The sequence below is a fragment of the Podarcis raffonei genome, chromosome 2, assembly GCF_027172205.1.
Source record: "Podarcis raffonei isolate rPodRaf1 chromosome 2, rPodRaf1.pri, whole genome shotgun sequence".
NCBI classification, from domain to species: Eukaryota; Metazoa; Chordata; class Lepidosauria; order Squamata; family Lacertidae; genus Podarcis; species Podarcis raffonei.
The window spans coordinates 32,877,185-32,891,503 of NC_070603.1; the positions used below are offsets into that span (position 1 = coordinate 32,877,185).

The following is a 14,319-nucleotide window of genomic DNA, read 5'->3' on the forward strand; positions in this document are numbered from 1 at the left end:
CCAAGGTCGTGGGTTCAATCCCCTTACAGACCACCTCCACTGAAAATGGGTTGGACTGGATGATCCTCGGGGTCCCTTCCAATTCTACAGTTCTTTGTATTTTCCTTTTGGCAGCACCCTTTAATTCCCATCGGAGCAACCGGAGAAAGCAGAAGCTGAAATGTTTTCAGACTTGAATATCTCTTATTTTCTTAGTGGCCTGCAATAAATATATTAACATACACGACAACATAACACAGACACAACTTGAAAAATTCTTATTTTGTTTTCTTCTTGGGATCCCCTTGCAAGGGGTCAAAAGCCAGTATAAATAGGTTTTCATTATATACGAAGAAGCATGCTTAGGATTGCATCTGAGGAAGTTGGGCTGTCGTGTCATCATCCTAAACGGTGCCACAACGCTCTTGTGACTCTTTATGTGGATGCAAACCTCCCTGAATCCCTGTGGAGCTTGCGCCTGAAGAAAAAAGACTCACCGGCTGGACCAGAGGATGTCGGAGGAGGCCTAGCCTCCCACGTTGCCCTATTTTCCCTCTCCCGACTCACTGACAGCGCCACGGCCACGCCCGGGTCCTGGGGCCCCGCCCAGTCCCACGCTCACCACACGTCAGTCAGCCTTAGCCCCGCCCCTCGCCCCAATTCTTCGAATACTCGGGGGCGCCGGTGCCCCCGCCCACCGACTCACGTCACTGCCCCGCGCCCCCTCCCTCTACTCCGGCGCCGTGGGTGAGGTCAGTGCCGCGCGCCTGTCACCCAAGCTTCCCTCCTGTTCGCGCTGAGCTGTAATCAAGGCCCCGCTGCAGAGGGAGGCAGGCGGGCGGGCGGTGCTGCTGCTCCTCCTCTGCCTCTTCTTTCTCCTGCCAGGGGCTTTTCGCCTCCTCTTCGGCCGGCCCGTGCTGCCCTGCGCTGCGAGGCCATGGAGCTGGCGGACGGCGTGGTGTACCAGGAGGACCCGGGCGGCCCCGGCCCGGCCATGATGTCGGAGCGGGTGTCGGGTCTGGCGGGCTCCATCTACCGCGAGTTCGAGCGGCTCATCGGGCGCTACGACGAGGAGGTGGTGGCCGAGCTGATGCCGCTGGTGGTGGCCGTGCTGGAGAACCTGGACTCGGTCTGCGCGCACAGCCAGGAGACCAGCGTGGAGCTCGAGCTGCTGCGGGACGACAACGAGCAGCTCCTCACCCAGTACGAGCGGGAGAAGGCGCTGCGGAAGCAGGCCGAGGAGGTGAGTGAGGAGGAGGAAGCGGGAAGGAGCGGGGCGGGGGGCTGCTGCTGCTGCTGCAGGGCCGCCAGGAAGGGTCCCAAGGGGAGGGGGTCCGCTTCCGCACGTGAGAGAGAAGAAGAAGAAGAAGAAAAAGGAATGAGGAGGGGGATATGTATGTGTTTTGGAGGAGTGGCGTCCGGGGGTGTTGGCGGGATGGGAGGATGAAAGTTTTGGGGAGGGAGATGAGGCAACTTCGCTGGTGCAGGTTTGGGTGTGGCAGCTGGGGGCGACGACACAAAGAAGTACAGTGGTACCTCGGGTTACAGATGCATCAGGTTACATATGCTTCAGGTTACAGACTCCGCTAACCCAGAAATATTACCTCGGGTTAAGAACTTGCTTCAGGACGAGAACAGAAATCGTGCAGCGGCGGCACAACAGCAGCAGGAGGCCCCATTAGCTAAAGTGGTGCTTCAGGTTAAGAACAGTTTCAGGTTAAGAACAGACCTCTGGAACGAATTAAGTACTTAACCCAAGGTACCACTGTAGCATCACTGAGCCCCCATGGAAGTGGCTTATGTCAATGCAAGTGGGGTGGAAGGAAGTGGACATAAGTGGAAGGAAAACGCTGAGGGAGCAGGCTGACACAGTGACAGTGGTGTGAAGCTGCCAGGGCGGGACCTGCAGGAGAGCCTGGTGTGTCCCATAACTCAGAGCATAAATGCTGTTGTGTGTGGAGCAGAGGGTGATGTGGCAGGGCTTTAGTATCTTGCATGGGAGCTTCCTCGGGGAAATTGGTTGGGCTGCTGTTAAACTCTAGAATTCTGGCCAAGATGATTCTTACGCTGTAGTAGTGCCTGGACTTCTGAAAAGTTCCTTGTATTGTTTTCAACGCTCCCCTTCTCTGGGGCAGCATGCTAACTTCCCTAGTGGGTAGCTGTCACATGTTAATCATGCAACATGAAGCCTAGATAAATGCCTAAGATGTGGATAGTTTGTACTGCCTGGAATTGGACAGTGATTGTCTTCAGGACTGGTGGATGAAAATCTCAGTTAAAGCAACAGGTGGTCTAACCAAATAGTCCTTCACTGAAAAGTCAGCATCTTAAACATCAGTGGTGAGTGCCACATTATTTATATGACATTTTAGACTTTGTTGCTACCGTATCATGTTATTGCCTTTGTTACTTATCTCATTGTGCACTTTTTAGAAAATGGGTAGATACCACCGTTCATAATATTACTGATTTTTGAAGAGCGTGTACAGTGGTATCTACCCAATTTCTAGAAAAGCTGAGAACAAGCATAGTGTGATCAGTGATAAAAGCAATATAGTCCGTGCTTGGTATATTTCCTCTGCATTGGGAAAGCAGCTAGGAAGGCAGATTTTGACTGACATAGAGCAAGAAGTGAAATGGTTAAGCAGACCACCTCACACATCTCTTCTGTTCACAATCTTCAAGGCTGCTTTTCATTAAAACAACAACAAAACCAAAATCAAACTTCAAGGGGAAGAATCACACAACTGAGCATCACGTGCAGGTTGGCCCTTTGATGCTTTGAATGCATGGAGTTTATTTATTAAAGTATTTTTCCCCCTCCTACTCTCCAGCCAAAAAAGGCTCCCAGAATAGCTTTACATATCATGAAAAATACTGTCCCTGGCCTCAAACGCACAGTCTAATAAGACACAACACAAAAGGAAAATCGGGAGGGAGGAGGAAATACGCAAAGTCAGGTTCAAGTTCTGACGTAAAAGATCTAATGACCTACAGGAATGGAAAAGTTCAAGGAGTGGAAGCACTTAAAGTGCAGGTCTCGCAGCTGGGCCAGTGGAGTAGTCCTGCATCCCTTCTCTTTCATCCTCTGCACCCTATTTACCTGATGTAAATATCTGTTGCTAGGTAGAAATTGGTGGAGGGAAGAGCCTGGCTTCTTAGCAGGACAGATAGTGGCCTTGCATCTTTTCTCCTCTCTCCCCTACAGCAGCCTGGCGTAGTGGTTGCTGGCAGGTGATAAGTGCCAGGTTCAATCCCTACAACACCTAGTTTAAAATATGAGCTGGACTGTGACCCTGCACAGCTGATGTGCTTTGTTTACTTAGAGTAACAGTTTATACTATTGCAAGCAGAAGTAATCTTGGGTATCACTGGTGTCGCTTTCAATTTAGAAAAAAAAATCTCTGCATTGTGTACCAAGCACCTGGTTATTCTGTTTAATACTGGTGCCTAGGGACAAGAAATATTTTTCTAGTGCAGTGTGTGGCTTTGAATTGAAAAATAAATTGAATGCCATGGCAATCAATAATATGCTACAATGTAACTGGATCAAGGTAGGTAAGCTACACACATTTTTAGTATGCTTTTTGTACATAGTATATGTACACCTCAGGTTCTACCTTTTAATTAGCAAGTAACATCTTTGTTACTAAGTGGTCAGTCCTTTAGGATTAGGATATGGGAATAAAGTTCCTGGCCTTGCCTGATATATTTTTGTGTGTGACAAACCAGCTTCATAAACAAAGATGCTGTGTGGAGCATAAATTGTGATTTAAATAGAAATTTCAGTGACAGCTATTGGTTGCATATTACTTATTGACTTGCTTTAAGTAAGGATCCTCTCACTTAGATTTTACTCATCACTGCTAGTGTGTCAAACATCCAAATGTACACCAGGAGGCAAAGTAGCAACATCACCTATGCATAGATGCTGTTGCTGTAGTGTTTTCATGATTTTGTTACTTTTGTGTTAAGTATGTACCATTTAGTAATTATGTAGAAGTTAGTTGTTAAGCCATTATATATTGCTCTCCATAAAGTGAATGGGTTACTGTAGATGCCTGCAATGCTTGTTCATGTGGCTTGGAAAGCGGCAAAATCTATTTATACCTTGTTTGCACATGCTTGGCTGACTGTACTGCAGGTGCAAATGAAAAAATGAACTTGTGTTTTCCAGTTATGTTAAGCCAAAATTTTAAAATGTGGTCCTAATGTAGAAAGTTAATATACTTGTAGATGTCATAAACAAATGCCCAGGATTGGCTCCTCTGAGCAAAATTGTGCAACTTGTGAGACTTAGTTGATTATAGTTAAATATTTTGCTGTAAAATATTGGTGATTTGCTGCTTACCCATAGGACACGTCCAAGTATATGTTTTGCGTGTGGCAAGGTTCCTAGATACACTTTAGGCATTTTCAAGTAAAATGGATGTTGAATAGCAGGCCTGGAAAAAATGACTGCTTGAGACCTTAGAACTGTTATGAATGAATAAATTTTTATCCTTCCCAATGACAAAAACAGTCTTTGGGGAGCTTAACGAGATAAAAATTACATAGAATTATAAAACCACAATCATAAAGTGTTTAAATATAGGATATAAATCAGAAACAGAAATAAAAACAAATGCATAGCAGCATCTAAAGTTTCAGATTTTAAACTATATCTTACCAGCTCTATAGATCATTAAATATGTTATTAATATTAAAATCCTGAGAAAATAAAAGTATAATGCTTACCTGCTGCTGAAAAAGACCAGAGCATAGGTGCCAAGAAAGCCCTTTTAGGGAAAGGGCATTCCGCTACTTGACTGCCACAATTAAAAATACACTCAATAATAATAATAATATTAATTATTATTATTTATACCCCATCCATCTGATTGGGTTTACCCAGCCACTCTGGGCGGCTCACAACATATATCAGAACATACTAAAACATCAAACATTTAAAAGTTCCCTAAACAGGGCTGCCTTCAGATGTCTTCTAAAAGTCAGATAGTTGTTTATTCCCTTGACAACTGAAGGGAGGGTGTGAAAAATGAATGTAATATTTTAGCTGCAGTTCATTCATTTTCAGCTTTATATTCCTGTTATAAAAAAGCATGCCTAGACATTCCGTTGTTGTGCCCAGAACCTAGGTTTAAGGTGCCATTTAGCTCCTAGTTTTCACATCTCAGTTTCTAACACTGTCCAGGTCATGATGAATGCAGGAATAGCAGACCCTGGTTAGATTGTCCAAAGAACTGCCTTGGTATGAAGTAGCTTCATATGTTCATGCATGTTCTTGTTGATGACTCTGAACGCTGCTATCACTTAACATCACATTTACATCTGTAGGGTTTTTATTTCTGCAATGAATTCAAATTAATCCTTCAGCATATCTGAAGGAGCGTCTCCACCCCCATGATTCTGCCCAGACACTGAGGTGCAGCGCCGAGGGCCTTCTGGTGGTTCCCTCACTGCAAGTTACAGGGAACCAGGCAGAGGGCCTTCTCAGTAGTGGCACCCGCCCTGTGGAACGCCCTCCCACCAGATGTCAAAGAGAACAACAACTACCAGACTTTTAGAAGACATCTGAAGGCAGCCCTGTTCAGGGAAGCTTTTAATGTTTGATGTATTACAGTATTTTAATATTTTTATACCCAGCCAGGTGGGCGGGGTATAAATAAATTATTATTATTATTATTATTATTATTATTATTATTATTATTATTAATTAAAGCATCTGAATTTCCCCCCTTTGAATGCTTTATGTCTGTATGTAGTGGTGAAGTGTGAGCAAATAGAAATACATGTGTGCCTTTTTTAAAAATAGCGATGCCAAAGTATCAGTCATGATGGTCTTTTCTTTTGTTCAGTGTTTCTTTAATGCATGTGGTGATTTCTCATAACAGGTAAGAGTTTTCAGAGAATCAGGTATAATCTTGGTATACTAGAAAGTTTCAGGAAATGGAAGAATCAAATGACCAGCCAGAGGTTTGCATGTGACTGCTAAGTAATGACGTTGTTTTTCCAAAATAAGCATTCTGAAAAATAACTTCAGTTGAAAAGGGATCTTTATATCTAAGATGTTCCAAAACAAAAAAAAAGATCTAGATGCTCTTCCTTCTGTGTTTCCTGTGCCCTGCAGGTTTTTTTGCTACTTTTTGAGTGGTGGTTTGCATATGAATCATCTGACCATTTGTTCCTTCCAGTGATCCTGTATTAGACACTCCTGTTTATCTTCAAATGTTTGGTTATTTTAAGGGGTCTCTAGGGATGAACTGGGTGTGTGGTAGAGTTAGTCTTGCTCCTCGTCTCCTTTCTCTCTTTAAATCTCTTGAGAATTGTGTATTTTGTGCAATCAGTGAAGGATCCCCCACAGACATTCCTTGCTTCTTGGACTGAACTTTATATGAAAGAGGGGGTGTGAGAGAAGACGGACTACAAAGAAATGGCAAGCCTCTACCACTTCTGGCAATTGACAATGTTTGCATTTGGGGGATCGAATCTTGGCTTTAGAAGCCAAGATATAAATTCACCTTCTGCACCCACAAGAACCTCCTTCACTTCCTCTTTGGGGTGAGTAGGAAAGCAGTTCAGGAAGCTTTTGAAACCATGGCTTAATATCCTGGCTTGCTCCATGATTAAGCATAGTTTCTCAGTCCCAATGTAATGGGAGGCTGTGGTTCACTGTGGCTTCCTGATTTGTTTCCCTGCTTTCAGAAATATGAACCAGAGAACATGCCTATTTATTTTTAAGCAAGTTCAGTATTGAGCCATCATAACATTGTGTTTGGAGAGGCTCTGAGATGTTGATCAGTGCAGGAAAATATAAATCAGAAGCATGTTATAGATGTCTCAGAGTGGCGTGGGCCTGCATGGAACAACTATTGCAAGTGAAGTCCTCCTTTTCCACCTGTGGTTTGTTGGCAAACAACCCTCATAAACCACTTTTACACACTGTTGTCTGGTACAGTAATTGTGCGATGGTTTTGTCACAAAGTTGCCTGAATAGTTACTTGGTGCATATTTTACAAGTTTGGGGGGCCTTATTGGTCTAGTACATCCTTGAATTATGACAGTGTTCCTAACTGTTCTGCTGTTTTCATAGGAGAGAGACTTGGTATGTTAATACAAATAGTATTTAAAGGAGGTAGAGGCAAGAACTCATTTATTCTGTTAAATTTCTTAATTTCAGAAGAACACTTGAACTGAGAGTTGTTTACTCTGCAATGCCAAAAATGAAGTGCTCTTAGAAAAGTAAATACTGTATGCCTTAACAATGGCATTCCTTTGTGCAACTAATATGTATGAAGAATTAAGATAGGCCCATGCCAGAATGGTTCACAGTGTCAAAGACTCGATGTAAAATGAGTAAGGGATAGCTAAGGGAGAACAGTCCAGCTTACTTCTAAATAAAAACTTTTTTTCAGGTTAGCAATTATCATTCAGTTTCTGCTTGGACCTTTCGTGGTAGTTCTAACTTGCAGCTTCAGGTAATTGTATTGTGACCTGAAGTTATGCAGCACTAAGGAAGTGTAGGATCTATTGCTTTTATTGGTATAGAGTGTGATAATGACAGGGTCAGAGGGAAGTAGGTGATGTGATAAGAGCTTTCGATGAAGACTTTTAAGTAGTGTAGAACTACCTTCCTGGTTTGCCTTACAAATAGTTCTTTATAACTAATTCTTCAGTTGCTAGCCCAAAACGAGTCAAGCAGACATGTGCTGAGAGTACTTCTTAGTGTTTTATGTATACAGCTATGTTGTATGAATTGTTCATATGGTGATTCATGGATACAGAATTCTGTTCTCATCCTGAAGTAAAGTTCTTAACCCGAGGTACTATTTCTGGGTTAGCAGACTCTGTAACCTGAAGTATCTGTAACCTGAAGCGTCTGTAACCCGAGGTACCACTGAACAAGTAGAAGCAAATCTGAAAATACTTCTAAAATAGCTGAATAAATGGTCTCAATTGCTCAATTGTAGACTAACATGTGAAAGCCTTTCTCTCTCCTTTTTGGATTATCTATAACATTGTAAGATAGAATGGGCATCCTGAATAGCTTAGTAGCCATCCCTATGTGTGCCCATGCAAGGTATAGTAAATCCCATAGAACAATAAAGGACTTGTGCTTTTTTACTTGTTCCTGAATGATCTAGAGCAGGGACGTTCAACTCCCAAGAGACTGCAAACTACTCACAGGGGGGGAAATGACAGTGATGTACCCCTTTTTTGGGGGGGTTCAGTGCAAAGTTGATAAGCTTTTTTTAGGGAGGAAAGTTCCGTTTTTGGGGGGGTTCAGGCCAAAGAGCTCTAAAAGAATTTCTCCAGACTGAGTAAACTGGTAGTAAAATGGAAATGCAAGTTACTATAGGCAGCCCCCCGCGACCCTCTCCCGGCTGGAGAGGCGACGCGCGGCTATGGCAGGAGCCTCCATAGCCGCGCGTCGCCTCTCCAGCCGGGAGAGCGCGCGCGGGGCTAAGGCAGCCCCCCGCGACCCTCTCCCAGCTGGAGAAGTGACGCGTGACTATGGCAGCAGCCTCTCCGCTGCGCCTTTCCACTGCTCCCTGACCTGCTCTTTGGGGCTGGTGGTGGGCTTCCCCCCGCCAGCCCCAAAGAGCAGGTCGAAAGGAACCTGAAGCCTGGAGAGGGGTCGGTGTGCACCAACCCCTTTCGCTCTCCAGGCTTCCAAGGTAGCCGTCTGAACGCACCTTAAACGGCACCTTGTTTTAGAGCGGGAAAACAAGAGGGGGAAAATTCTCCCCCTCTCTGCGCAGCGCCTCCTGCCACTTCGCTGAAGGGGCGCTGGGCAGAGAGTGGAAGAATTTTTTCCCCTTGTTCTCCCCCCTCTAAAACAAGGTGCGTCCTATTGTCCGGTGCGTCCTATGGTGCGAAAAATACGGTATGTATTTCCTTTCCAATGGACCTACATTAGACTTCTGCATCCTAGGCTTTTCAGAAAGGCCCAAAGATCTCCCCCTCCACCCCACTTGACCTCTCACGCTTAATGTTAATTAGTTGGGCGATGTTCTGATAGAATTATGTTCTTTCTGGAGTGTGGGGGGTAGATTTTAGGGGTGTGTGTGTGTGTGTGTGTGTGTATATATATATATATATAAATAATTTTTCTTTCATTGTTTCATTGTTCAAGTAAGCTGCTTTGGATGGGCATTTGCCCCCAAAGAGGCCTAAAAATATTTTAAGCAACAAATAAAATGCATATGCCCATGAATATTTTGTTTCTTTTTTGAAGAAATTTATTGAATTTGAAGATTCTCAAGAACAAGAAAAAAAGGATCTGCAGATAAGAGTGGAAGCTTTAGAGTCACAAACCCGGCAGCTTGAACTGAAAGCAAAAAACTATGCTGATCAAAGTAAGTGGGACTTTATCAGTGGATTATAACTAATTATAACCATTGCATGGTTTGCATGATATTTTCACTCTTATCTTCTAATATAAAAGAGCATAAAATGTACCAGTATAATTCACTAGCGGGAGTGTTTGCCTTTTCATGTATGTATGTGTGATTTAAGTTTTGTTTTGTGTTGACTGATGTCCAAGCTCATCTTCTCACTAGCTTTGTTAAGACTTTCTTGAAGTACAGTTTCAGCTTCTTTTCTCACCCGAAAAACAATGGGTGATATCCAACTATAGAGGCCCACTTGCACAATAGACTTCAACTCATGCAAATGGGATATCCCCCTTTCGCCCTGCAGCCCCACAAATCTGCTTTGGAGTGTTTAGAGCAGAAGATTCTTGCATTGTGCAGGACTAGATTATCATTGTTATTATTGATTGATTTTATGTACTGTCCTATATCAGAGGTCTCAGGGCGGTTCACAGAATCTTGAGGTCCCTTCCAACTCTACAATTCTATGATTCTGTCCAGAAATTTCAAAGCAACCTTGATTCTACTGATCTTAGAATGCAAAAGTGGCTAGGAATCTTGTTCATTTAAAGTCAGCTATGGCTCAGAGTTTCTTAAGCTGATAGAAGGGCCTTGGGCTAGCTAGCCCTGTAGGATTTCTTATTTGTATAGCTGACTTAATCATACCACAAACTACTTTTGAAACCCCTTTCAAAGCAGTTTACCTTGTGGCAAGAGGAGATTGGGGATGAGGCTATTGCTAAAGTCTGAAGTCTTATCAGCTGATGGAACTTGTTTCATAGTTCCTTGGATGCAGCACAAATATGTTTTTGTTTTTAATTTAACCAGTAGCGAATATTTTGCTGCTACACAATTGGCAAGGTTATAATTGCTCTCTAAGGACACTGGAGTGGTTTATTAGCCTCAAAGTAATTCTGGGAGATACTCATATGTAACATCCTTATCCATGGTCAATGGAGCATATGATAAGATTGTATCCCATCCTTCTCCTGGTTTTTCCATGTGAATTCCTGGCCACTTTAAATATGGCTGCTGTTTTAATGCTAACCAGGGTTTGCTATGATTACTAATCAGCTTCAAACCGAAATTAAAAATCTTCTCTAAGAGGGAACTCTGGTTAGTGCTAACCGTGGTTAATGTCGGTGCTGAAATAAGTCTGCAGGCCCCCAAACAGTGACCTGGAATGCAACCCTCAAGTGAATGGGAAGTTGCATGTAAAGTGTAAAACATTGTAATAGAATGGCCCAGTCACATGAATCCAGAATGTGCAGTCCCTGACATGGATTTTAAAAATGAATATAGGGGATGGAAAAACTAGCCACAGCCTTTAACCCTTAGTTGCCCATTGCAACCCACCTCTGCCCCCTTTTTCTGCCTCCACCATCATGATTGTGTTGTGGTTGCGTGGATGGGGTTGTGATGAGTCTGGGCGCAGGAGGGAGTCAGATCGTGGAAGCAACCACTGATGTACAGCTGCCTTATTTCAGAACCAGCTGTAACTGGCACTAATCATGAATCCAACTGCTGCAATGTACCTTGAGTGGTTTGATCACCCAATCCCATTAGAGAAAATTAAATCTCCTCTCGCATCTTGTCTCATTCTTGTTTTAACCAATAAGGAAGAATCCTCTCTAAAGATTGCCACAGAGTTTGTCGTCATGCTGTAATAGCAAAGGGAACACAGGATTGTGAAGCTGCTTGCTGCTTCATCTTCATGCTGAGAAGTCAGCAGTTCTTTTTGAGACATTGCCCAAGGCTTGTGCTTTTTGAAAGCTACTCTTGCTATGAATTTATGCACTGGATTACCTCAAAATGCCACTTGGGATATCTTTTTGGCTTCCATTACTTGTTTTGCAAGGTTATAAGTAAGGTGATGAACTAATGCTTTAAGAATTTCCAAAATTTGGAGTGCTTTGAACTATAGCCCGAAAACTGTAATGCTGAGAGCTGTTTCTCACAGTCATCTACAGGGAAAAAGAAACATATTTGTCATGAAATCGTAAATAAGTTGTCCATTGTTCATTGCAGCTGCCCAGCAGGTTCTTAAATATTTGGATGCATTTCAGATCTCACAGCAAATACATGGTAAACACAAGGGGGAAATGAAGACCTATATGCCATGGAGGGCCTCAGGTTTATCAAATTGTCTAGGACACAAATAATGCAGAATATCCTCAATAACACATTGATACCATAGCAGCTAGCTGTTCCGGTTGATCTTAAATGCCTGTTTGCAGTGTTAGTTTTGAGCTATGAAATTTACTTTGGAATATTGCATGGATGTACCTTATTAATAAAACTGGAGTTTCATCATTGGTTATGCTGTTAATCCATTTGGTTTAGGTTTAGAGACAATTAATACTTTGAGAAAGCAATCACATTAGTCAAACTTGCCTACTTTGGTTCTCACGGTCTATAGCTTTAAGAGAAGTTCTGTTGTGGTTGTGGAATTAGTTCTAGGAACTGTGTAGGTTTTGCCCTTTTATGACACCTGTAATTTTTATGTGCCAGTAGGCCTGCTCACACATGTGCTTTGGCTGATTTAGGTTCCTATCTTTGTGGTTTCTGATTATGGATTGGGAATCAGATGCTTAGTTCCCTGATCCAATAATCAACTTTGACAGTATAAATTTATCTGTTTGGAGGATTGAAGTAGCAGAGTTTGCCTCCACACTACCCCAGCGTGGATTGATGGTGTCAGACCTCAACTGATTGACTAGTCAATCCTATGTATCTCTACTATCTCTTAAAGAAAGCCATTGGATTTGCTTTGAGATTTTACTCAGAGCTAACCTAGCAGTTTGAAACTGCCAACCTAGCAGTTTGAAAGCACGTCAAAGTGCAAGTAGATAAATAGGTACCGCTCCAGCATGAAGGTAAACGTTGTTTGCATGCGCTGCTCTGCTTTACCAGAAGTAGCATTGTCATGCTGGCCACATGACCCAGAAGCTGTACGCCGGCTCCCTCGGCCATTAAAGCGAGATGAGCGCTGCAACTCCAGGGTCGGCCAAGACTGGACCTAATGGTCACGGGTCCTTTACCTTATGTGTTTTAAAGACATCTGTTTGTTATTTATTATTTCAAATTTATAGTCTACCCTAGGACAGCTCACAACCAGTATTAGATACTGAGATATGAAAGCTAGGAGCTAAATGGCACCTTAAACCTGGGTTATGGACACCACAATAGAATGTCTAGGTGCACTTTTTTATAACAAAAAACCACAGCTGAAAATGAATGAACTGCAGCCAAAATATTATGTTCATTTTTCACATGGTCTAGTCCTCATCTGAAAACTGCAAAAAACAAAGCCAGGCTTCCCCTGCCCACCTCCTTAATATTCTTATGAGGGTCCCTCAAAATGTTGCCTTTCTGTAAGGTCAGCTGAGAGGCAGAACCTATCAGCTTGCCTTATGCTGCAGTGATTTCTTGGAAGTCGACCAGGCAGGAATTTCTCCTCCCACATCCTCAGTGTCAGCAGTGGCAGTTTTAATCTGAAATCTTAGGTGCCATACCGCACTCAGAGCTCAGAAATTGCTTGTGCTAATGAAATTCCCAGTCGCAAAATGCTCCTAGAACAATGGGAGTTTCGAATGCTGCTCACAACAATAAAATTACATTAAAAAAAATTAAACAACACTGTTCAGGTAATGTAGACAGTTAGTACCAGCAGTGTAAAAATTTCATAAAACTACAGTTCAACAGCATGGACAAACAGAAGACTTTTGACACATTTCCTGAATGCATATAAAGTGGGAGACAGACTGATTTCCATTGGAAAGGGGGTTCTGTCGCTGGGGTGCTGCCCTGCCTCAGTTACCTGTTTGTTGTACTTCTCCTATTGATGAGCTGCGCCTTGTCCGCAGATTGCAAATTTGGGGCTGGAAAATACTGGAGAAGGCACATTTTCAGTTGGGTCCCAAGTCATTTGGGACTCTTTCGGGGAACATAGTAAACCTACTCTATCCCTGTTTTCCCAAATGTGAGGATGAACACTTGAAATTGGAAATAGCCCTGTGAATGTAAACATGACCTTCATCTATTTGGATCTCTCGCTTTTAAATTTTATTGCTGTATTTAAACACAGGGAACCTCTTTTGAGACCATGCTAAATAATTTATTTAGAAAATGTTTACCCTCCCTCTCTCAGATTTGCAAGATGCTTCGTCAATAAATAATGCATCATAATGTAAATGAGGGGTTTCTGCTCTCAATGAGTGCTTTGAAACTCTTCATATTACCCTGAACATTCCCAGGAGATTTCTGTGTGCTGCTGCTGCTGCTGCTCTCAGTTAACTCTCTTGCTACCTTTGTTTGATTCTCTGTGAAGGCCTCCAGAGAATGACATTCCAGTTTTCCAGTTACATTTGAATATCTCCTGATTTATGGGGTGTTCAGAAAGAAACGGTGCAACGTTACTAAATGAAATGAAATGCATCTTTCTCCCACATTGCTTTCAAATAGCATTGCCTGAAAGCAACCACCCACGAATCACGTTTTGGCTAAGGTGGAGTTGTACTGGTGGATTACCAGGGTGGGCAGAGTCAGAGCAGCTCCTCAAGGTCCTGTACCTGGGCAAAAAAAAAGGTGATCTTGTATATCCTGTAGCTTTCAGGTCATGGCAGTTGAAACAGCCAGTGGATGATGATGATGATGATGATGATGATGATGATGATGATGATTTGGCCAGTGGATTATTCAAAAAATGTGCAACTTACCTTTGCCCAAACAGCAGCTTATTTTCCTGTACTCTTATACAGAGGCATACATGCCTGCTTGTATGTGCTGACAATCAGTGTTAGAAACTGGGATGGAAAAGCTGGGAGCCAAAGGGCTTCTGGGATCTGGGTTGTGGATGCCAAAACAGAATGTCTACTTGCTACTGGTGGGGGAGGGGAGTCGGCCGGCAACACTTCTTATTTATTATTTTAATAAGCATGAATTAATCTGCAATTCACATAAGTGA

At 42.9% G+C, this 14,319-nt stretch overlaps 1 protein-coding gene across 5 annotated transcripts in view; it reads left to right on the top strand.

Annotated features, from left to right (window-relative positions):
* Nucleotides 1-720: 720 nt before the first annotated feature.
* SPAG9 (sperm associated antigen 9) overlaps nucleotides 721-14,319 on the top strand; it is an 85,884-nt gene continuing 72,285 nt past the window's right edge. For 4 of the 5 annotated variants that reach the window (XM_053375649.1, XM_053375651.1, XM_053375650.1 and 1 more), the window contains exons 1-2: nucleotides 723-1,222; nucleotides 9,218-9,338. In XM_053375649.1, the coding sequence (XP_053231624.1) occupies nucleotides 917-1,222; nucleotides 9,218-9,338 (427 nt within the window). In that variant the 5' untranslated portion in view covers nucleotides 723-916. Of the gene's footprint in view, nucleotides 1,223-9,217; nucleotides 9,339-14,319 lie in introns of all 5 variants that reach the window. The other variant, XR_008328779.1, reaches the window with a different exon arrangement.